This window comes from Rhineura floridana, chromosome 3, assembly GCF_030035675.1.
Source record: "Rhineura floridana isolate rRhiFlo1 chromosome 3, rRhiFlo1.hap2, whole genome shotgun sequence".
In the NCBI taxonomy this organism is placed as follows: domain Eukaryota; kingdom Metazoa; phylum Chordata; class Lepidosauria; order Squamata; family Rhineuridae; genus Rhineura; species Rhineura floridana.
In genome coordinates this window covers 44,498,197-44,523,210 of record NC_084482.1, presented here as the reverse complement: position 1 = coordinate 44,523,210, position 25,014 = coordinate 44,498,197, and the positions used below count along the sequence as shown (strand labels likewise).

Genomic DNA, 25,014 nt, shown 5'->3' with positions numbered 1-25,014 from the left:
GAATCCGGATATTACAAACATCCAGAAATCCTATTACCTTACATTGCAAAACAAAAAACGGTCAAGACTTTGTTTTTTGACGGAGGGACATGACATTTAGGGACATGGTAGCCCCTAAGAGGGGATTCATCCTGCCAAATATCAGGTTGGTAACCACAGCAGAGGAACTAGCTAGTGAGGAGGAGCAGAAGGGAAATGGGGTGGGGAAAAAAATCTAGACAGGAAAAAAAAACTTGGAGATTTTGGAGAGGAAGCTGTGGGGGGGGGCTGCACTCATTGTAGCTTTAGATGGCTGCTCAAGAACAGGACAAGAAAAATAGTGGTTAATTCTCACCTGCTGCAAAAGGGAGACCCCCCCCCCAGTGCCAAGCAGAGGCAGCAGCCAGCATGGTTCTTACCTGCGGTCCAATTGCATGCAGGAGGGACTGCAGTCCATGAGGAGGGCAGAATCTGTGTGTCCCTCTGGCCCCACATCCCTGTGGGGATGCCACTTGTGAGGCTTACCTGGGAGGGCTCCAGGCTGGAGTGGTGCACCTCACTGCATCTGCCACTGCCTGCCCCTCACAGTCCTTGCTGCCTGCCAGGACTGTGTGGGAGTGGGGCAGGCAAGCACATGCTTAGGGCTGGCTCCTCTCACTGGCCTGTCTCTGCCTCTGTCCCTGCAAGCCAGGAACAAACCCACCTTTGGGGCCAATAGTGCCGGCTTGTGAAGGGGGGGGGCTGAGTTTGAGTGTGTCACAGATCTCCTTCCCCGAGCTCTGGAGAGGCAACCCGAGGGGGGGGCTGTCTCTCTCCCCCACCATGATGGATTCTCTCTCTCTCTTTTGTGGGGAGGGGGTTACTTCCAATCCACTCCTGCTCTCCCCTGCCATCCCCAGCAGAAGATGGTGATGGTGCACCTGAAAAAAGGTGTGACTGCCTCTCTCCAGCTGCCATCCATTATTGGATGGGGAAGGATGCAGTTAGGGGCAACCACAGCACCCAGCCAAGCTGGGTCCTGGAGCACACACACACGTGTGTGTGTGTGTGTTGGAATGTACTGCAGCAGACAGCCAGACGATGACATGTGAGCTGTGCTGGTACTGTTTTTTAACTCTGAACTTAAAAATTTCCAGGAGTATGGTTGCCCTCCCCATATGTGCCAATGAGTGACTCAACCCACCCTGTAATGTCACACATACCTCCCAAAGAGGCCAGTTTGGTTCATTCCTTGGCCTTCATCCAAATACACAGCACAGCACTAATTTTAATTCTGCTCCAATGCCAGTTTCAAAGACCCTTTTGTAAAGGCTGTGGAAAGATAACTTCAGTCCCCCTGAAAGACCACTGGTTTCACGTGAAGTCATTTTTAGAAGTGGGGTTCTTTGTGCTGCAATTTGTACAAGGACCAAGACTTGGCACTGGTTGGAGATCTAGTTGCTCTTTATACAGATCTTTGTTTGCTGGGGTACTGTCCTATTAGCAGAGCTGCAAACTTAAATCAGATAAAACAAAACTGTAATTGATTAATTAGTGGGGATAGTTTTAATTGATGGGGTAAAGATTTAAAGGCTCACTTGTTTGCTGTGGTCTACAGAACTTCCATCTCTGTCACCAGGAAACCACTCTGTCTTGGAGCTGGCTACGAAGGCCTGCACCTGGTGTCAGGCCAAGGAGACAGGAAACTAGGGTTGCTGCTGGTGTACCGTCCACCCTGCTACCCAGCAGCTTCTCTGACAAAGCAGGCAGAGGCCGTCTTGGTTGTGGTACTGGAGGAGCCCAGAACGATAGTCCTGGGTGATTACAATGTCCATGCTGAGGCTGCCTCTAGTGTTCCGGCTCAGGACTTCATGGCCTCCATGACGACTGTGAGGCTGTCTCAGGTTGTCACCTAGGGCAGGACACATCTTCAACTTGGTTTTTGCTCCAGATGGAGGAAGGGATATTCTGGAGATATGAGAGGTGGATGTTACCCCATTGTCATAGTCGGACCACTTCCTGCAGGAGTGGTAGACAGATTGATATAGTCTGCCCCCAGAGACTAATGGAATCCATTAGATTCCTAAATGCCCTGGGAGAGTTTTCAGTAGGTAGAGTAGATGACCCTGTTGAAGCCCTTGTCACATTGTGGAACAATGAGATGTGTCAGGCTCTTAACATGGTTGCCCCCGAGTACCCTTCTCCAGCATTGTGGAGCCCGGTTTGAACCTTGGTAAATCAGTGAACCAAGGGCAATGAAACAGGCTGGATGATGGCTACAGCACAAGTGGTGAAAGACGTACTATGAGGCTGATCAGGTATGACTAAAACATCGTAACTGTCCCTACTGTGTAGCAGTGGGGGCACCAAAGAATGCCCACTTCTCTGCCACCATCACATCCTCAAGTGGAGCTTTTCTGTATTGTCAGAGGTCTGTTGACATCCACTCCAGGAAATGGAGTTTTAGACCCTTCAGAGGCCCACTGTGAATTGTTTGCAAGGCACTTTGAGGGTAAAGTTGCTTGTGTCCGTAGCAATCTTGATGCCCCATCCACATCTAGTATAGTCCCCAGTGAGGTGTCCAGTGCAACGTCTGCTGCAACGTCTTGGAAATGGTTTCAGTTGATGTGGCCTGATGACATGGACAAGGTGCTTGCGACAATGTGGCCAGCAATGTGTCCTCTCAACCCTTGCCCTTCCTGGCTTATTAAAGTTTGCCAAGGGGGTATGACCATGTGGATCCAGAGTGTGGTCATGTGTCACTGTGGGAGAGAGTGGTCCCACTACCCTGGAAGAGGTGGTGATCTGACCCCTTCTGAAAAAGCCCACCCTGGACCCATTGGTTTGTTTTTAATGAAGGCGATTGAGAGGGTTGTCATGCAGCAATTATAAGTACTCTTGGATGAAATACTTCCTCCTGCTGGGAGGAAGGGCGGGATATAAATTAAATAATAAATAAATAAATAAATAAATAAAATGAAGCAAATTACCTTGACCCAGTCTGGCCTGGTTATGGGATGGAATTGGCCTTGGTCACCCTGATGGATGACCTCTATCAGGAGAAGGACAAGGGGAGGGCGACCCTGTTATTCTTACTCTCTCTGCAGCTTTTGATACCATTGATCATGGTATACCTAGCTGTTTCTCTGTAGCATCCAAATTGGGAGAGGCCGTACAAGCCCTGGACTGGTGCCTGGACTCGGAGGTGGGCTGGATGAGGGCCAGTAAACTGAGTCTGAAACCTAGTAAGATGGAGGCACTGTGGATTGTTGGTTCCCAAGTTCAGATAACTGGTGAGTTGCCTGCTTTGGATGGGGTCATACTCCATCTTAAAGAGCAGGTCCGTAGTCTGAGGATGCTCTTGGATCTGCCCTTGTCACTAGAGCGCCAGGTGACCTCCGTGGCTAGGAGTGCCTTTTACCAGCTTGAGCTGGTAAGACAGCTGCAGCCGTTTCTGAACCGTGATAGCCTGGCCACTGTTGTCCATGCACTGGTAACCTCCAGGCTCGATTACTGTAATGCGGTCTATGTGGGGCTGCATTTGAGGACGGTTCAGAAGCTGCAGCTTTGGTGTACAAAGCTCTATACAGCTTGGGACAGGATACCTGAAAGATCGTCTTACCCCTTATATACCCAGTCGATCACTGCGGTTCCATCCTTCCAACACCGCAGGCTTGCCACAGCCACAGCGTGCAGAGCGGGCAGGACTTCTCCCGGTCAAACCAAAGGCAGAGACACTCTTCACAAAAGACATGCTGTACAGGCAAAAGGAACCCACGCAAGGCTTGGTATAAGCTGTGTGCCTGAACAACAATGACAACAAAGAAGACAATGCAAAGCACTCTGCAAGTGAGGGCCTCCTGCAGATATCTTATTAGGAGGTCCATTCCACACAACATAGGAAGTGGACCTTTAGTGTTTTGGTACCGACCCTTTGGAATTCCCTTCCTTTCAATATTAGACAGGCACTATCTGTGTTGTCTTTTTGGCACCTGCTGAAGACTTTCCTCTTTCAACAAGCCTTTAAACTAGATTCCAATCTGTGTTGGAATTGCTTTTTAAGATGTTTTTAAAGCTTTTGTTTATTAAGAAGTAATATGTTTTAATGTTTTGTTTTAATATACTTTAAAGTTTGCTTTTTAAGATGTTTTAGAGTGTTTTTAGTGTTTTTGTTTGCCACCTTGGGCTCCTACTGGAAGGGCGGGCGGGATATAAATTTAATAAATAAAATAAAGAATAAAATATTTTGGTTTTGGTGTGTTAACATAGTAGACACAAAGGCCACTGTCATTTTTTAAATTTTAATTACTAAAGAGTGACAGCTTTTGTATATTAGCCCTAGGTTATTTTATACTTCCTTTAGTCATCATCATCATCTTTATTGCAACTTTTAGCCATAAGCCATATGCGCATATAAATACAAATTTTGTTAGAAGGTAATAACATAAAAAGGAGCATCTGTTGGCTATTCCTGGCCAGAGGATACTTTAGCAAAAGTCGCTCTCAGTTTTTGAGCGGCCAGTGCAAAATTAGCGACTGCAAGGGTCACTGAATTAAAATTGTCAGATAAAAACATATTAACCATCTCTCCATCAGGACAAGGCGCTAAAGAATCTAAAAAATATAGTAAAAACTTTCATCTGGGGTTTTCATAGAGTGGGCAGTGCAGTAAATAATGGGCTAAATCCTCTATTGCCTTACAACCATAAATAAATTGGCGTTGAGCCACTGGGATGCCACTATATCGTCCTTCTAAGTAGGCAGTAGGCATGGCTTGAAAACGAAGGGCAGTAAATGCCCTTCTAATAATAGCTCTGTGGAGCGTGTCAAGATAGTTGGACATAAAATGGTCAAGTTTAAAGGAGGGATACCATAATGAAAAAGGGGCTGTCACTATGGACATCCGATCTTGACAGGCATCGCTATCAAAAAACCAATTATGGAGGGCAACTCTATTTAGTTCTTTCATTTTGGCTTGGGGGAGATCATATTTAGAAAATATCACCTGGCATTCTGCTGCCCATCCACCAGTCTGTAGTTGTTCATGCCAGCATTGCTTAACCAAGGCTGAATCATTCATATTGAAGATTCTAAGCCAGTAACGTATATAGGCTAGATCGATGCATGCTGCTATTGAAGGTAAGCCTAACTCCGCTCTGAGATGGGCAGATGGGGTCCCCATTGGGAGGCCTAGCATAAACCTATTTTGTATTGGCTCCAAATTGGCACTAGCAATTGTTCCCCACAGCTCTACTCCATATAGAATTTTCGGGAGTATTTTAGTTTTAAATATTTTAATCATGGGGAGGATAAGTTGTCCTCCTTGAGTGTAAAAAAAACTTTTTGCAAGGCCCAGGGCTTGGGAACCGGCAAGAGTCGTTGGTTTTAGCTGCGGGGCCCAGGAAAGTCTGTTGGATAGATAAATACCAAGATATTTAAAAGTGGAGACTTGCTCTATAGGGGCCCCATTTAGTGACCAGCTGTTCTTAGCTTTCATGTATTTGCCGCATACCATAATTTTGGACTTAGATTGATTAATCCTTAATTTCTGGGAGTGACAATATTCCTCTAGTTTTAGAATCATTCTTTTAAGGCCAATTTTTGTTATAGAACATAGGACCACGTCATCGGCATATAGAAGTCTTTCAAAGCCTGGCCAGTGTGGAGTAGTGGCTAGAGTGGTGGACCTGGGAGACAAGGGTTCAAATCCCCACACAGCCATGAAGCTCACTGGGTGACCGTGGGCCAGTCACTGCCTCTCAGCCTCAGAGGAAGGCAATGGTAAACCACCTCTGAATACTTCTTACCATGAAAACCCCATTCATAGGGTCGCCATAAGTCGGAATCGACTTGAAGACAGTCAATTTTTCCATTTAGTCTTTCAAAGAGGCAAGTTTGAACTTTATGCAATATGCAACTATATTTTAAATTTCTTTAATTAAATCAGCCAGTCATCTGCACTTGTAACTGTTAACTAACAGTGCAATCTGAAACATGTCTACTAAAAAAAAGGTGCTTATTCCGGTACACGGGTATATGACTGCACCCATAAAAACCTGGGGTTGTATCCCATGTTCTTCATACTCAGAGCAGACCTACTGTAATTAATGAACCTGAGTAACAAGTCCATTAATTTCAATGGGTCTACTCTGAATAGAATTAGTTGGATACAACTCATGTTTAAGCTGTTTTTTAAAAAAATTGTTTCGTTTTGTTTAATTTATGTTGCATCTCACCATGGTATCAGAACAATGAAGGGTGGACTATAAATTTTATAGTCATTTCAATGTAGTTGAAGTATTTTGAAATAAGAATCATCTTTTATAGGGCTGCATCTGATATTTTGGAACAAATTAGTGAAAAAGAAAAACATTGCTCACAAAATTAACTGGTTAAACTTTTGGGACAAGTTGTTTAGTTTCTATTTTAATGAAATAAACAAAACATTCAGTCATCGTCATGTTTTAGCAGTAATTGCACCACTGAAATAAGAGTGAAATAAGAGTATGTACTTTGACACTAGGTACATAGCAAAAGAGTTTACTTCTGTAGAACTTCTAGGCATTTGGCAATCCAGTCATAGCTTTCTTTAAATGCTTCCACTGGCTTCTGCAAACCTGACCTTGCTTCGTTGCTGAGCCCTTCTTCTGTTCCAGTAGCTTCTTCCTCCATCCACCTCTGCAGTGCCTAGAAGATATCCGAACACTGAATACAAGTCTTATTTCAAATAGGCATGAAGAATAAAAACAGATAAGCCAATTATTTTGGTGTGGAACCATGATTCTGTACCAACAATGACTTTTTGTGTGCATTGTTGAGACCACAGCTTTCTCCAGACGGCTTTTGGTTTCTTTGCTTCTTTATTTGTTAAAGATAAGAAGAGGACAAAGCAAAGAAACAAAGTGTAGCAGCTAAAGTGGCAGAAACACAAAGAAATATTTCTTCATACAGTGTGTGTGGCAGATCTGTGGATTTATGTCCTCATAAAGAAAAGTGTGTGTTAAAAATATAACCGTTTATTGAAGAGTTCACAATCATGAACTGTATCTGCAAAATGCAGCAACTTCCAGATACTCATCTCTCATAATCTAAGGTAGTTGTGGGTTGTGAGCTGAGAAACCAATTACCCAATCTGTACAGTGTTGTTTGTACAAGGAGTATGGGGATCACAGAGAAAGTGATATTAATCTCCTAAATTATTTTATTTACAACATGCCGCCTCATAACAAAGTTCTGTCAGCAGCTTACAATAAAAAAGTAAAAAATGTTTATTAGATACAAAATAAGACGTAAAATTAAAAGCAACATAAACATAAGAAAAAAACAAAAGGTAAAAATGTGCAGGAGGTCTGGTAGTACCTTCCAGGATAAGAAGCAATTTTCTCCTGTTGGATTTTTCTTCTCTTGCTCCTCTAAAGCATCAGAGAACTCCACAACTAGATTAGAAACTGACATGTTTGGTCAGCTAGCTTGGTAGCTAAGGAAAAGCTTGATGTATGTGCACTGCTTTCACACTCAGTATGTTACTGATAGTTACACTTGGGGTTGGATTCCCTCCCAGCCTCCATGTCATATCTGCTTGTGCATCTAAAAGCTTTGCACCATCTTTAGCACTGTTTATTTTGTTCAAGAATGTCTTCGGGTAAACTACTGTTTCCTGTGCAAATACCTCTGACACAATATAGACTGGTAACTTCTGTCCTTAACGTGTGGTCCACATTGTTGGATTCAATAATGTTGGGAACATTTTATGGATGTTTGACTGTAAAGCATCCTTCTACCTCATTGCAGAGGTTTAGAGGACCTTCCAGTGCCATTAGGACTGGGGGATTATGTTACCATGCTAACACAGGAGCTGTGGAAGCACCAGTCTTTCCCACACCATGAGGTGAAGTGAGAAGCCACCTAAGAAGCCCACAATGTAGTTCCTCCCCATGCCAGCATAGGATTGACATTAGGCTCCATTTCTACAATCTTCTCATGTTGGCAGGGTGTGAAGGAGCAGCGCTGCAGCAGCTCCCACTCTGCCATGCTAACATTTAGGATTTGAGACCAAAAGGATGCAGGGCTCCATCCTGAACAGCAAAGTAGTCTGTTGAAAAACAATATTTCTACACCTTATATCTTTCCGCAATGCTGAAGCCAAGGGCGGACTGCAGCTTGCGCAGGCAAATGGGGCAAAGGTCCAATGGGCGTTGGTCCGATTCCTCCAAATGATTGGACCCCTGCATGACACACTGTAACCACTGGCAGTGATGAAGTCCAAAGATGTGTCCAATCTCATGAGTCAGGGTCTGAAACACATATGGCCAAATCAAATAAGCCAGTGAACAAATGGAAAGTGTGTTATGTCTAAGGGTCTGACAGTCCTCCTGGCACTGTACTGTTAGGATTCATCTGGGTCTGACACAAGGGGAGAGAGTGAAAAAATGGCTACCCATGTCCAAAGGCATGTCGTCACAGAGATACTCCTATGGGAAAGAATTTTTTCTTGATAAAAGGTTGCAGGTTCCCCCAAACTCTTCTATTTTTCAGCTTTCTAACAATATCTCTTTTGCTCACTCAAGCAAAATATTTCAGGAAATGAAAAATGACAGAGATACTCAAGAGTTATGGGGCATTAAAACAGAATATACTTAATATTCATAAGACTGGCTTACTACATTTCAAGATAGTACCTTCCATCTAGCAAAATATGCCTGCACCACACATTGGGTTTAACGACCCTAGGCTTTGAAGTTTGAATTTAGCAGTTTGGATTTTAAACAAAGTGTATGTGCTCTTCCATTAACTGGAAAGGTATATGAACATAAAAAATTCTGTTATGTAGAGCGTTACACAGTAAGGCACTAGAACCTCTGAACTGGAACCACAGTAAGGCCTCCAAGATGAAAAGGTTGATCTTCTCACCTCCATGAACAAAATCCCTTCGACAACCAAGTATTCAGGTCCATGGGTATTCTATGCATATCTTCTGCAGGAAAGGCCTGCTTAAGCAGAGCTTCAGCCACATTTGCATCCCAATTAAGCCAAAGCAGTTGGATTTGAGCTGATGAATCTCATTGGCTTCACTGGGACTAAACTTAAAACACTGCCTTAAATGGGATGTGAATCTGGTGACTCATTCTAAGAGACTCCATGTAACCAAAGTAAAGCAGCAAAATTGTGGTACCTTCACACATCCAAACAATATGAGCATCCCAAATGGCAGGCACAAGACAAAAATAATTGTACTTTCCCATGAATACTAAATAAATAAATCTTCTGGACTATTGTTCTTGAGGTCTGCTAAATATCTAGTTTGTTACTCCAGACTCATAAACCCCCTTGCTAGGTCAGGGCTCTCAAGCCAGTGGTGTGACAAAACTAGGATCATACTGCGATTCTGGATGACACCAATAAAGCATTGTGTTTTTGTTGCTGTACACCTCTTACAGGTTTTTAAAAATATCAAGTGGCATAAAATGATCTTAGAAAAATAAATACTGTTGGGTCCATTTACTTTAACAGAACTAAATTTGATTTACACAGACACAGATTTGATTTAGATGTAAACATGTAGTGCCAGGAATCTAATGCACACCCACTTTGCAGGACCTCAGAAGCAGCTTGCTTGTGATCTCAGGGGTATAGTAACCATCAAACACAGAATAGTCAGATGGAAGAAGCTTCTTTGCAGTCTTCAATGTGCCTTTGTAGTTTGCACTGTAAAATTCACTGTCATATCTGGCAAAGCTGAAAATTCCCATTCCTTAACAAAGCAAAGAGGGAATCAAATTAGAATCCCACAAAGGGAAAAAAACTACTGTGCTGACAGGACACTAGTACAAATAAATGAATAAATAGGTGAAAGGCTGAAGTTACTACTGAAAAGGTGAGTACTTCTAGAAAGTCAGAAATGAGGCCTCCTCCCCCCTCCATCTATGAGAAAGTGTTGCGGGAGGGAGTTATTCTTAGGCCTTTGCTGCAATCGGTCCAGCTGCAAAACATTCCATCTTGGACATGTGAGCTTGATAGAGGCAGCCAAGGTCCCAAGTGCTCCCTAAAACCCCTGGGGCCAGCTATGGTTTCACAGCAGTCATCTCTAAAATACACCAGTTTGGTGTGATAATGGAACATGCACACTGGAGTCTAACTTTGAGACTTTGTGAAGGGGCAGGGAAGATCTATAGGGGACTAGGGAGTACTACTGGGATCACATGTAAGGAGATGCAGAGCCCAGGTAAAGATAAAAAAGAAGGCTGAGGAAACATGGGGGAGGGCTAGGAATGGCCATAGAAGCTGCAGTCCCATTGCAAGCTGTGAGACAGTAGTCTTCAGCTTCATCAGGCCCAGGATCCACCTTTAGCGGCAACCAGCTTCAAGCAAGTTAAAAGATAGCAATTTTTAATTTTTTAAATTTCAGCAAGGAGCTCGGTACAGTTCTGTAGATTCACGACGATTCTTTAAGAGCAGGGTAACCAGGTGAAAAGACAGGGCTCCTGTACTTTTAAAAGTGGCATAGAAGATGAAATATTGGCAAGTATACCTTGAATGACAAGTTATACCTACTGAAATTCTCTCTTCTACGTAACTATTAAAAGGCACAGAAGTTCTGTCCTCTTTTGAATCTGACCACTCTACTCTCACCCTAGAGAAGTGAGTGGCCCAAGCCTCTAGAAATTTAAAGGAAATTTCTATTTTGTCTATATGTGTCTGGTCCTCCTCTGGAATTAGTTAGGTAATATTGTAGGAGTGACATATGATGTCTCTCCCCGCCCTGGGCAAGCAGCAGCTTCAGGAAGGGTGGTAGTGGTTTTCATCATTAAAATGACATAGGAGGAAAGGATTATCCCCAACACCACAGTCCTTATCTGAGTGCACCCCCCGGAAACTGCTTTTTGCAAAAATGACAATCTCATGTAGTTTTATTCTCATCTGAGCCAGAATACCCTACTGTCCTAGAAAGCACTGCAAGGTGTAGTGTCTATGGATTTCCTTATAAAACTACTTCACATGTGCTACTACTGCCCCCTTGTGGTCAACAGATGTACAGCAGATCTCATAATAAACATCTTGCAAATATTCCCTCTGTGTTATTTGAAAATGGAAATGGACTACCTTCCAAGTCGATGCCGACTTATGGTGTCCCTGTGAATAGGGTTTTCATGGTAAGCGATATTCAGAGGGGGTTTACCATTGCCTTCCTCTGAGGCTGAGAGGCAGCGACTGGCCCAAGGCCACCCAGTAAGCTTCATGGCTATGTAGGGGTTCGAACCCTGGTCTCCCAGGTCATAGTCCAACACTCTAACCACTACGCAGAACCTAGCAAAACTTTTTCACAGGAATATTCATGTTCACAACAATTGCAGATTCGCCAGAAAAATCTATCCTCTGTTACATACCCACTGTCATAGTGGGGCAGAGGGGAAAGCCCAATTGGTCTAGCATAGGCATAAATCATGTGGTGTAGTGGTTAAGGTGTTGAACTACGACCTGGGAGACCAGGGTTTGAATCCTGACACAGCCATGAAGCTCACTGGGTGACCTTGGGCCAGTCACTGCCTCTCAGCCTCAGAGGAAGGCAATGGTAAGCCCCATCTGAATACCACTTACCATGAAAATCCTATTTATAGGGTCGCCATAATTCGGAATCGACTTGAAGGCAGTCCATTTTTTTCCATGTTCGAAGTGAGCAGAAGTTATCCAACAACCTGCACTGACATATATATCACTGGTGTCTCTGTGGAGCCTTGTTATAGTTGCTGCTAGTGTTTTATATGTAAAGAGGCTGCCTCCACCATTCAAAGGCCCTCCAGATAGTGGCGGCTGGCTAGTAGGGCAGAAGGCAGGGAGAACAACAATAGGTGGGACCAGAGCCAATGACAGGCAGAGCCAACTCATTTTAGTTTTGTTCCCATCCTCCTCCCTGCTGAGTTCTACAAGGGGCAACAGTGATTGAGGAGAATAAGGAGGAGCAAACATTTGACAGGCAGTCATGGATGTAAGTAGGAAGGCAGGCAGGTGGTGGCTGGCTCAGGCAGACTGAGTTTGATGGGGCAGCATCTCATTTCCCATAAAGGACCAGCCTCCCATTCTTAGATTCCAACTAGGCTCCTTCTGGCAGGAAGGACGGGATATCCCATCAATCCCAGCCAATATGGCCAATCATCAGGGAAGATGGATGGAGGGACCACAGGTTCCCAGCTCCTGAACTACAGAGAGAGTCATGTTGCATCTATGCAAAGGCTTCCAGCATCCTGTGTGGGTAAATGGCTCCTATGGGGGAAAGGGTGGGATATAAATCCAATAAATAAATAAGTAAATAAATGATGCCATCAGTTGATGTCAGAGGCCTCTGTGCTGTGTGGAAGACACCCTTTCATTCCCACATACTAAGCAGCACTATCAGTGGAGCCATGCAGCACACACTATCCTGAAGTGGGAATGAGAGATGTCAATCTGAATTCTATCTTTGGCAAAATTTAACAGCAACTCTATGCATACATGAATGGTTGGCAATGGAACATGACATATGCAGCATAACTCTCAGAAGTGGCCCCAACCTTCAAAGTTTTACACTTCCCCATGCTCATCATGTACACTGACAAATAGGAAATGCTTCTGCTGCAAACTTACAGATCCAGTTTTCTCCAAGCATATACTTAATTAATTTATTATTTTATTTATATCCTGCCCCCTCCCAACAGGAGCCCAGGGCGGCAAACAAAAGCACTAAAAACACTTTAAAACATCATAAAAACAGACATTAAAATACGTTAAAACAAAACAACTTTAAAAACATTGTTTTAAAAGCTTTGAAGATTTTTTTTAAAAAAGGTTAAAAAACATTATTTTTTAAAAAAAGGTTTAAAAGCATATTAAAAAGGAATTCCAACACAGCTGGGATGAGGTCTCAACTTAAAAGGCTTGTTGAAAGAGGAAGGTTTTCTATAGGCGCCGAAAAGATAACAGAGAGGGCGCCTGTCTAATATTTAAGGGTAGGGAGTTCCACAGGGTAGGTGCCGCCACACTAAAGGTCTGTTTCCTATGTTGTGCAGAATGGACCTCCTGATAAGATGGTATCTGCAGGAGGCCCTCACCTGCAGAGCACAGTGATCGACTTGATAGTCGTGATATACCAGCAGTGATATACTTGAAAATAAAACATTTGTTTGCACAAACCATGGAAAGGAACTGTAACTTTAAAAAAAACTTGTGCCTGAGCTTGCTTTTCCCTCTTTCCTCCCATTCCTTTTTCCCCTTTGTGTGACATCTTTTTAGATTGCGAGCCTAAAGTCAAGGATTGCCTTAGTAGTACTGATGTTTACAAGTCACTCAGACAGCCTTTTTTCTTAAGGAGAAGGAGTAAGTGCCTTAAATAAAGTAATTAAAATAAATAAATGGTACACTTCTGGGGTAGCCCTACTGCTCAAGTAATTTTATTTATTTATTACATTTATATACTGCCCTATAGCCGAAGATCTCTGGGTGGTTTACAGCAATTAAAAACATTAAAAACAAATATACAAATTTTAAAACACAAAAATAATTTAAAAACACAATTTAAAGACATTTAAAAACACATGCTAAAATGCCTGGGAGAAGAGGAAAGTCTTGACCTGGCACTGAAAAGATAATAGTGTTGGCGCCAGGCGCACCTCGTCAAACGAATCAATCCATAATTTGGGGGCCACCACTGAGAAAGCCCTCTCCCTTGTTGCCAGACTCCCAGCTTCCCTCGGAGTAGGCACCCAGAGGAGGGCCTTGAATGTTGAGTGTAGTGTGCAGGTGGGTTCGTATCAGGAGAGGCGGTCCATCAGGTATTGTGGTCCTAAGCCGTGTAAAGCTTTATAGGTTAAAACCAGCACCTTGAATCGAGCTCAGAAACATACGGGCAGCCAATGCAAGCAGGCCAGAATCGGTTTTATATGTTCAAACCATCTGGTCCCTGTTACCAATCTGGCCGCTGCATTTTGCACAAGCTGCAGCTTCTGAACCGTCTTCAAAGGCAGCCCCACGTAGAGCGCATTGCAGTAATCTAATTTGGAGGTTACCAGAGCATGGACAACTGAAGCCAGGTTATCCCTGTCCCAATAGCGACATAGCTGGCCCACCAACCAAAGTTGGTAGAAGGCACTCCATGCCACCAATGCTACCTGAGCCTCAAGTGACAGATATGGTTTTAGGAGAACCCCCAAGCTATGAACCTGGTCCTTCAGGGGGAGTGCAACCCCATCCAGGACAGGTTGGACATCCACCATCCGGTCAGAAGAACCACCCACTAGCAGCATCTCAGTCTTGTCTGGATTGAGCCTCAGTTTATTAGCCCTCATCCAGTCCATTGTCGCAGCCAGGCACTGGTTCAGCACATTGACAGCCTCACCTGAAGAAGATGAAAAGGAGAAACAGAGCTGCGTGTCTTCAGCGTACTGATGGCAGCACCCTCCAAAGCTCTGGATGACCACACCCAACGGTTTCATGTAGATGTTGAACAGCATGGAGGACAGAACTGACCCCTGTGGAACCCCATACTGGAGAGTCCAGGGTGCCGAGCAGTGTTCCCCAAATTTCTGGAGCTAACCCACCAAGTAGGAGCGGAACCACCGCCATGCAGTACCTCCCACTCCCAACTCAGCCAGTCTTTCCAGAAGGATACCATGGTCGATGGGATCAAAAGCCACTGAGAGATCAAGGAGAATCAACAGAGTCACACTCCCCCTGTCTCTCTCCCGACAGAGGTCATCATACAGGACGACCAAGGCTGTTTCCATGCCAAAACCAGGCCTGAAACCTGACTAAAATGGATCCAGATAATCGGTCTCATCCAAGAGTGTCTGGAGCTGGCCCAAGAGTGTCTTACTGAATACACAGCTAAGGATAGAAGCCAAAGTCATATATAATCTTGATGACTTAATAAAATAGGAAACAATGTATATACCTTCAGTCAAAGAGGCTTGCCCAAATATGAAATTCCAAGAGTCCTTTGGGTAAAGATCTATCATCATTATTCCCACAATGCAAAAAGCATCACTTGGCTTTTGTTTCTTTAGGTAATTCAAGAGATGCCCTGTATAAATAACACACATAGATCTCACTCAGGAGAAGCAAACGTGTAAGAGATCATGCATGCAAGAATGCAACAATTGTATAACCCAGAATTCCAGTCATAGCATAAGGGTGAAGATGACAAAGAGGGGCAGCAAGGCTGCAGTAATGTGGGGTTAGGATTGCAGCTCAAGATGTCATCCCCTAATTCACATACCACATATGGAAATAAACAGAAAAAATAGGGACCATGAATTAGAGAAATAGGTTTTGATGCAATCCAGCGCCATTAATGACCCTCCGTGGCACAGAATGACCCTCCATGGTGCAGAGTGGTAAGCGGCAGTAACGCAGCCAAAGCTCTGCTCACGGCTGGAGTTCGATTCCAACGGAAGGAGGAAGTCAAATCTCCGGTAAAAGGGGTCGAGATCCACTCAGCCTTCCATCCATCTGTGGTCGGTAAAATGAGTACCCGGCATATGCTGGGGGGTAAAGAAAGGCCGGGGAAGGAACTGGCAATCCCACCCCATCTATACGGTCTGCCTAGTAAACGTCACAAGACGTCACCCTAAGAGTCGGAAATGACTCACACTATAAGTGCGGGGACACCTTTAACTTTACCTTTAGTGCCATTAAAATTAATGTGAACCTTGCAATTAACTATAAAAAGTGGAGACATACAGAAAATGTGGGAGAGGAGAGCAAAGAGATTTCCCTCCTTGTACCTTCACTATTTCTCCTCACTTATGAAGGGTTGTTTTGGCTTGATGGAAGAGTGTGTATGGCTATTTTATTTATTAAATTTATATCCTGCCCTTCCTCCCAGAAGGAGCCCAAGGCGGCAAACAAAACACTAAAAACAAAACTATTAAAAACATACTTCCTTCTCCTGATAAAGGTCATCCATCAGGGCAACCAAGGCCGATTCAGTCCCATAACCAGGCCTGAACACAGATTGGAATGGGTCAAGATAATCTGTTTCATCCAAGAGTACTTGCAATTGCTGTGCCACAACCCCCTCAATCGCATTCCCTAAAAAGGAGGTATTTATGACTGGGCAGTAGTTGTCACAATCCAATGGGTCCAGGGTGGGCTTTTTCAGGAGGAGTAGGATCACCACTTCTTTCAGGGTGGCTGGGACCATTCCCTCCCACAAAGACATGTTAACCACACCCTGGATGCACTCAGTCATACCCCCTCAGCAAGCTTTAATAAGCCAAGAAGGACAAGGGTCAAGAGGACATGTTGCTGGTAGTATCATCGCAAGCACCTAGTCCATGTCATCAGGCTACATCAACTGAAACCAATCCCAAGAAGTTGCAGCAGACGTTGCACTGGACACCTTACTGGGGACTATACTAGATGTGGATGGGGCATCAAAATTGCTACAGACACAAGCAACTTTACTGCCAAAGTGCCTTGCAAACAATTTATGGTAGGCCTCCAAAGGGTGTAGAACTCCATTACCTGGAGTGGATGTCAACAGACCCCTGACAATACAAAAAAGGCGGAGAAGTGGGCTTTCTTCACCACCTTCACTGCCACACAGTAGGCACAGTTATGATGTTTTACTTGTTCCTGAACAGCCTCACAGCACGTCTTTCACCACTTGCGCTCTAGCCATCATCCAGCCTGTTTCATTGCTCTTAGTTGAAGGTGCAAACCGGGCTCCACAATGCCAGAGAGGGCACTCAGGGGCAACCGTGTTAAGAGTCTGATGCACTTTGCTGTTCCGCAGCATGACAAGGGCTTCAACAGGGTCACCTGCTCTGTCTACTGGGAACTCCCCCAGGGCATTCCAGAATCCAGTGGATTCCATTAGTCTCTGGGGGTGGACCATATTAATTTGTCCACCACCCCCGCAGGGAAGGATTGGAGCTGTAAGTCTAAACTTTGCCAGGAAGTGGTCTGATCACGACAATGGGGTAACATTCACCCCCCCATCTCCAGAACACCCCTCCATCTGCAGTAAAAACCAAGGCGCGGGTGTGCCGGAATGGTGGCAATGGTGGAGACAGCCCCAGAATCATCATAGGGGCCATGAAGTCCTGAGCCGGAACACTAAAGGCAGCCTCAGGATGGACATTAAAATCACCTAGGACTATCATTCTGGGCTTCTCCAATACCACAGCTGAGACAGACTCTGCCAGCTTAGTCAGAGAAGCTGCTGGGCAGCAGGGTGGATGGTACACCAGCAGCAAACCCAATTTATTGTCTCCTTGGCCCAACATCAGGTGCAGGTCCTCACAACCAGCTCCAAGACAGAATGGTTTCCTGGTGACAGAGATGGAAATTCTGTAGACCACAGCAACCCCCACCCTGCAGCCTGTGCTGATGTTGCTCCTCCCAGATCACCCACCCAGGTCTTGGTAATACACACCAATTTCACACCCTCAACAAATAATGGATGAGTGTGGTCTTATTGTGTACCGATCTGGCATTAAACAACAGCACACACAGGCCAGTCAGCACAGCAGATGAGCAATCAGGATCCCATCCATGGGAGAAGTTGGAGTTGGAACAAGGCGTAGATAGCCTTCCTCTCACCTTCTATAGTAGCTCATCACCTCCCCATGGCTATACCTCCCTCTGCTCATGGTCACTGAAATTGGGATGACATCACCCATGTCCCTCCTTACTAAGACTCCTCTGAAACACATGATATGGGCACAAGAGCCCACCAGCAAAACCTACCATAACCAGTTCTCCCAGTATGCCTCTGAGAGAACTGGGAACAACCTGACCCACTCAATATCTTCACACAGTGCACATCTCTTCCCCCCCCCCCGTCTCACACCCAGGGAGGGCCAGCCTTCTGCCAATTGCAGCCTCTCACTCTGAAGGCATTTAGTGACTTTCTATCAAACTCCTGCTTAAACCTTTTTCTGTGCCAAAGTCATTGTTGGGGCTTGTCTTGGGCTCCAGCCTAAGTCTCCATTATGGGTTTAGGACTGAAGGGTGTTTGGAGGGGGCGTTGGGGGGGAGTATTTCAAAACCCACTATTTTCCAACAGGTTTAGTGGGTCTCATGTTGTGGAAAGGGAATGTTACATACCTATGTCTCCTCCCTATCCCTAAGTTAAGCATTCTCCACAGAGTCTCACCACTTCATTTGCCACTATGCCAATTAAATTGCAATGTTATACCCTCCCATTTTGTTTTCACACAGGCATATATATAGTCTCAGAGGGAGAACATAGCCAGAATTTTCTTCCAGATATAATTTCAAGCTGAAAATAAATCTAGCTGTCAGAACTCTTGCCTACTATCAGAGTGTAAACACCACATTTTAACACAGATATAGTTAGTATGAATAAGATAGTCCAAATACAACCATTAAAACAATTAGTAACAGTTTGTCATTATGTAAATAAGACTGGGAGAGTCTCAGGCTCCCTTCCTCCCCTCTCCTTATCTGGCACGGAGAAGACTGGAAGTTTTCATTCCATTTTTAACTAAACACAGTTTACAATTATGACTGAACTAAGGCAAACTGTGGTAAGTTTTAGCTATGATTAATTGAAACAAGCCAACTTCACAACTTGGCTTAAGTTATCATCATCATCATCATTTCCTCCAAGGAGCTCAAGGTGGCATACACTATTCTCCCATTCCCCAATTTATCATTAAAACAGCCTTGTGAGGTAGGTTTGCCTGAGATAAGAATGGTAACTGGCCCACAGTCACCTAGTGAGCTTCATAGCTGAGTGGGGATTTGAACCATGGTCTCCAAATCCTAGTCCAATGCTCTAACTGCTATCATATACTGAATCTCATAGTTTAGGATTCAAGTGTAATGCTAAACCATTGGTTAACTGAAAACAAAAGCAAAAGCTTCTAATTTCCTTCTCATGGCCACACTGAAAGAGAGCAGGGGGGTGCGCACAAGACCAAGGCTCATGTATGTTATTGTTACATCTGAATACAGCTAATCACATACATATATATAGGCCTTATAAAGAATAATCCAACTGGCTGCACTTCAAGGATTCAGAATTAGGACTTCTACTCGGTTACTTAATGCCTGAATCTAAGATGTGAAATGCAAAGCAAAAAGTGGACAAAGATGAGGTGCAAGGAATCTTTGGGGAGTCTGCAAATATACTCACCACCATTGTATTGGTCATCACCACCTATTCTCTCCTTCTCCTATATGCAGTTTCCTGCTTGGAGGCACTCCAAACCTCAGTAGAAGTCTGAGATATATTCTGCTTCTGAGCTTGGAACAGTCAAAGGGTGGAGTCTGGTCTTTGACTTTTCCTTGTACTTTGGGAGCATTCTGTGGTCCAAACTACATGAGATGCTGGGAGGTCTGTAATCTAATCTTCTGCACTTTTTTAAAAGTTCAAAGCAGCCACAGAGAGAGGGAGCGGATCATTTTAACCTCCAATGCTAATTTCCTGCTTTAGGGCTACAAAGCTACACACACTTACCTGGGAGTAAGTCCCAATGAACTCAATGTGGCTTACTTTTGAATAGACATGCATAGATTGGATTGTAAACACACTAAGCCAGGGGTGGGGAATCCTTTTCAGCCCAAGAACCACATTCCCTTCTGGGCAACCTTCTGAGGGCCACATATCAGTGGTGGGCGGGACTGGAGGCAAAAGTAGGTGGAGCAATGTATGTAAATTTTGCCTCTGTACAGTAGGCTAATTTCTATACACACTCACACTCTCTCTGTCCTCCATCCAAACAATCAAGAGGCATTCCAGCTAGGCAAAAGCATGCGTGGTGTGAAGCAGGGCCAGTGAGGGGTGTGGTCTGAGGATAGGGAGTGTGGCCTGGGGAGAGTTCCAAGGGCCAAACAGAGAGGGCCACATCTGACCTCTGAGCCTGAAGTTCCCCATCCCTTCACTAAGCAGCTATTTGCCCTGTGGAGGTAACCATACAAGTACCATATAAGAGAACTTGTACAAATGTTTCCTGGGAGGAGCCATAACTCAGTGGAAGAACACATGCCTTACACATAGCAAGTCTCTGGTTCTACCTCAGGCATCTTTAGTTAAAAGGATCAGGTAGCAAGTGACAGAAAACACCCTTCCCTGAGATCTTTAAGAGCAGCTCCCACCAGAGTAGACAATAATGGGCTGGATAGACATGCATTTTTGAGCATTGCTCTTTGGTAACATCCATATGGGTGGACTGCCAGCTGCACTTCCTCTCCTCATGGTTAAGAGTCACACAGGAGAATAACAGGGTTCCCAATCCCAAAGGCTCAAAATCATGAAGCTGACATAAAAGCCATATGATTTTTGAAAACATTTGGAACACTTTTTCATTTGCTTTCTAATTATAACCAGTCATTCAGGAGTCACAATTCTGGTTTTGTACTTGCCAACAAGCATGCCATAATGTTACTATAACACAGCTGAAATGTATAAGCCAGCCCCCAGAACTGACAAAACTGATTCAAGCCAAGTCCTACAGTGCTCCATCTATTCATCATACCTGCATGAATCTGCAAATTGCGTGTGTATTCATTGACTCGAAAAGCACAACCTGTGTGGGAAACTGGCACTGGCCCTAGGATTCTTACAGTCAGGCCATAATAAAAGGCTTCACCGTAATCTTTCAGCCATTTCATGTAGACATCTGTGCTAACTCTGGAATCTCCGAAAGAGCCTACACACACAAAAGAAAAATAGTCAGGAAAAACAGCAGGTTATAGCTTCAGCTGTGTAGTTTCCTGCACCCTAAAACCTTATTTATTTATTTATTATTTGATTTATATCCCGCCCTTCCTCCCAGCAGGAGCCCAGGGCAGCAAACAAAAGATCTAAAAACACTTCAAAACATCATAAAAACAGACTTTAAAATACATTAAAACATCTTTAAAAACATTTTTAAAAGAGCTTTGAAGACATCTTAAAAACAAAAGGTTTAAAAACATTTTTTTAAAAAGGTTTAGAAACATTAAAAAGCAATTTTTACACATGTGTGTGTATGTGTGCGTGAACCTGCTGCTCGGGATGTCTATAGACTACTGGGGTTAGTTGTTTTTTAGTTGTTTTGGGGGTCAAGATTTAATTTTGGAGATTCATTTTTGCTGTTATTTGGACTATAGCATATTTTTGTTAAACACTGTTGTGAAGTGTGTGGGGATTGTTTAATTGTATATTTATTGAGATGTTCTCATTAGTTTGTTGTTTATTATTATTGTTTGGCTACTTATATACTGTGTATATTTATATGTTAAAAATAAAAATGCTACTTATTTGCTGGGAAATTGAAGATTTTTATCTAGGCCTTTTTATAAAGTGTTTGGTTCTCTTATTGTGACACATTTAAATGTTTTTTCTTTTCTTTTAATAATGTTATTTGTTATTTAATTTTGAGAATTGCATTATTGTATTTATGCTTTATGATGTGTTATATTCATGTTTTTGTAAGCCGCCTTGAGGGCCTTTTGGCCATAAGGCGGGATATAAATTTAATAAATAAATAAATAAATAAATAAAATTACAACACATATGCAGACTGGGAGGTCTCAAGTTAAAAGGCTTCTTGTAAGAGGAAGGTCTTCAATAGGCACCAAAAAGATAACAGACATGGTGCCTGTCTAATATATAAGGGGAGGGAATTCCACAGGGTAGGTGCTGCCACACTAAACGTCTGTTTCCTATGTTGTGCAGAATGGACCTCTTGATAAGATGGTATCTGCAGGAGGCCCTCACCTGCAGAGTGCAGTGATGGACTGGGTATATAAGGGATAAGATGGTCTTTCAGGTATCCTGGTCCCAAGCTGTACAGAGCTTTGTACACCAAAACTAGAACCTTGAACTTGGCCCGGTAGCAAATGGGCAGCCAGTGCAATTCTTTTAGCAGCGGGATGACATGTTGGCGATCCCCTGCCCCAGTGAGCAGTCTTGCTGCCACATTTTGTATCAGCTGCAGCTTCCGGACCAACGTCAAGGCAGCCCCACATAGAGCGCATTATAGTAATCCAGCCTGGAGGTTACCAGTGCATGGACAACAGTGGTCAGGCTATCCCGGTCCAGAAATGGCTGCAGCTGTCTTACCAGCCCAAGCTGGTAAAAGGCACTCCTAGCCACTGAGGTCACCTGGGCTCCAAAGATGGATCCAGGAGCACCCCTACAGACCTGCTCTTTCAGAGGGAGTACGACCCCATCCAAAGCAGGCAACTGATCAATTATCTGAACTCAGGAACCACCAACCCACAGTGCCTCCGTCTTGCTAGGATTTAGACTCAGTTTATTGGCCCGAGTCCAGCCCACCACTGAGTCCAGAGCTTGCACGGCCTCTCCCAATTCAGATGTTAGTGAAACAGAGCTGGGTATCGTCAGTGTACTGCTGACACCTTGCCCCAAATCTCCTGATGACTGCTCCCAAGGGCTTCATATAGATGTTAAACAGCATGGGTGACAAGATAGTACCCTGTGGCACCTCACAGCACAACTGCCAGGGGGCCGAAAGACAATCGCCCAATGCTATTCTCTGAAAATGACCTTGGAGAAAAGATCGGAACCACTGTAAAATAGTGCCTCCGATACCCATCTCACCAAGTCAGCCCAGAAGGATACCATGGTCAATGGTATCAAAAGCCGCTGAGAGATCAAGTAAGAATAACAGGGTCCTGTCCTTCTCCCGATAAAGGTCATCCATCAGGGCTGTCCTTCTCCCAATGGACAACAGTGGTCAGGCCATCCCGGTCCTTCTCCCAGTAAAGGTTATCCATCAGGGCGACCAAAGCCAATTCAGTCCCATGACCAGGCCTCAACACAGACTGGAACGGGTCAATATAATCTGTGTGATCCAAGAGTACTTGCAATTGCTGTGCCACAACCCTCTCAATCACCTTCCCTAAGAAGGGGGTATTTTCGACTGGTCAGTAATTGTTGCAGACCAATGGGTCCAAGGTGGGCTTTTTCAGGACCGGTCAGATCACCGCCTCTTTCAGGGTGGCTGGAACCACTCCCTCCTGCAATGATGTGTTGACTACACCCTGGATCCACTCGGTCAAACCCTCTCGGCAAGCTTTAATAAGCCAAGAAAGGCAAGGGTCAAGAGGACACGTTGCTGGCCGCATCAACACAAGCATCTTGTCCAGGTCATCAGGCCGCATCAACTGAAACCGTTCCCAAGAAGTTGCAGCAGACGTTGCACTGGCCACCTCATTGGGAACTACAGTAGATGTGGATGGGACATCAAGACTGCTACAGAGGTGAGCAACTTTACCCTGAAAGTGCCTTGCAAACAATTCACAGTGGGCCTCCGAAGGGTCTAAAACTCTATTTCCTGGAGTGGATGTCAACAGACCCCTGACAATACGGAAAAGCTCCACTGGATGGCTACTTGAGGATGCGATGGAGGCAGACAAGTAGGCCTTCTTTGTCACCCTCACTGCCACACAGTAGGCATGGTTATGGTGCTTTACTCGTGCCTGATCAGCCTCACAGCATGTCTTTTGCCACTTGTGCTGTAGCCGTTGTCCAGCGTGTTTCGTTGCCCATAGCTCACTGGTGTACCAAGGTGCAAACTAGGGTCCACAATGCTGGAGAGGGTGCTTGGAGGCAACCATGTCAAGAGCCCAATGCGCCTCGCTGTTCCACAGCATAACATGGCCTTCAACAGGGTCACCTGCTCTATCTACTGGGAACTCCCCCAAGGCATTCAGGAATCCAGTGGATTCCATTAGTCTCTGGGGGCAGACCATCTTAATCTGTCCACCACCCCTGCAGGGAAGGATCAGAGCCGTAAGTCTAAACTTCACCAGGGAGTAGTCTGACCATGACAATAAGGTAACATCCAACCCCCCCATCTCCAGACCACCCCTTCCTCCATCTGGGGCAAAAACCAAGTCGAGGGTGTGCCCTACCCTATGTGTTGGCCCGGTGACAACTTGAGACAGCCCCATGGTCATCATGGAGGCCATGAAGTCCCGAGCCGGAACACTAGAGGCAGCCTCAGCATGGACATTGAAATCACCCAGAACTCCTGTTCTGGGCTCCTCCAATACCACAGCCAAGGTGGCCCCTGCCAGCTCAGTCAGAGAAGCTACTGACCAACAGGGTGAATGGTATGCCAGCAGCAACCCTAGTTTCCTGTCTTCTTGGCCCGACACCAGGTGCAGGCCCTCACAGCCAGCTCCAAGACAGAGTGGTTTCCTGGTGACAGAGATGGAAGTTCTGTAGACCATAGCAACTCCTCCCCCCCCCGTCCCTGTAGCCTGTGCTGGTGTTGCACCAAGTATGCAGGTGGGCAAAGCTGGGTCAGATCAACTCCTCCCAGCTCACCCACCCAGGTCTTGGTAATGCACACCAAATCGGCACCTTCCTCCACGATCAAATCATATAGGAAAAAGGAAAAATAGGAAAAAACATTGTTTCTATAAAACTACTTTAAAATATGTAGTCCAACAACATCTGAAGGGTATCACGTTGGCTGCCCTTGATAATGAGTTACAAGGCTGAATTTGAACCCATGGTCATGTTGCAGAGAAATGTAGATACACTTATGTGGGAGTAAGCCCCAGTGAACTTAGTTGGACTTGCTTCTGAGTAAATATGGATAGGACTGGGCTTTGCTTTCTCTTAAGTTCAATTTATCTGTCTGTTTAAATCCCACTAGACATGATCTTCATCTCCTGCATGTTTTGGTGGGGATGGTCTCACTGTTTTGGCTGCCATTCCAAAAAGCCAGGGATGGCCTATACACATCCCAGTGCTGAGATAATGAAAGGGGATTTGTTGGCCAAGCTATCCAGCAGAGTCACAGCTAGCTATAAAAGCGAGAGATTATTCAAAGGCCAAATTTAAATTATATGGCCTGAATTCTATACATTCTCTTGCATTATGCATAATCTCCAACAGGCCTTGAGGAATGTACATATCAACTGTATTTTGTACATTCTCAGGGCAATATGCACATTCTCCAAGAAACATAGCCATGTAAGATCAGGCAATGTGCCAGAAGCAGCCTGGGGCAGGGGGTACAGATTGTACACTTATAATGGCCAGAGCAGCCTTTCCCAACCAGTGTGCCTCCAGATATTGTTGGACCACAACTC

At 44.6% G+C, this 25,014-nt stretch overlaps 2 protein-coding genes across 5 annotated transcripts in view; both read right to left on the bottom strand.

Moving 5' to 3' along the window:
* Nucleotides 1-468, bottom strand: part of ARSG (arylsulfatase G) — a 154,361-nt gene extending 153,893 nt beyond the window's left edge. The window contains exon 1 of the mRNA XM_061615609.1: nucleotides 399-468. The gene's annotated coding sequence lies outside the window, so the exon portion shown is untranslated. The remainder of the gene's footprint in view (nucleotides 1-398) is intronic.
* A 982-nt stretch (nucleotides 469-1,450) lies between these two features.
* AMZ2 (archaelysin family metallopeptidase 2) overlaps nucleotides 1,451-25,014 on the bottom strand; it is a 38,249-nt gene continuing 14,685 nt past the window's right edge. For 2 of the 4 annotated variants that reach the window (XM_061615614.1, XM_061615615.1), the window contains exons 3-9: nucleotides 20,436-20,609; nucleotides 14,879-15,007; nucleotides 9,546-9,709; nucleotides 8,076-8,252; nucleotides 6,581-6,645; nucleotides 3,581-3,713; nucleotides 1,456-1,926 (exon numbers count right to left, since the gene is read on the bottom strand). In XM_061615614.1, the coding sequence (XP_061471598.1) occupies nucleotides 3,584-3,713; nucleotides 6,581-6,645; nucleotides 8,076-8,252; nucleotides 9,546-9,709; nucleotides 14,879-15,007; nucleotides 20,436-20,609 (839 nt within the window). In that variant the 3' untranslated portion in view covers nucleotides 1,456-1,926; nucleotides 3,581-3,583. Of the gene's footprint in view, nucleotides 1,927-3,580; nucleotides 3,714-6,343; nucleotides 6,646-8,075; nucleotides 8,253-9,545; nucleotides 9,710-14,878; nucleotides 15,008-20,435; nucleotides 20,610-25,014 lie in introns of those variants that run through there. The other 2 variants (XM_061615617.1, XM_061615616.1) reach the window with 2 other exon arrangements.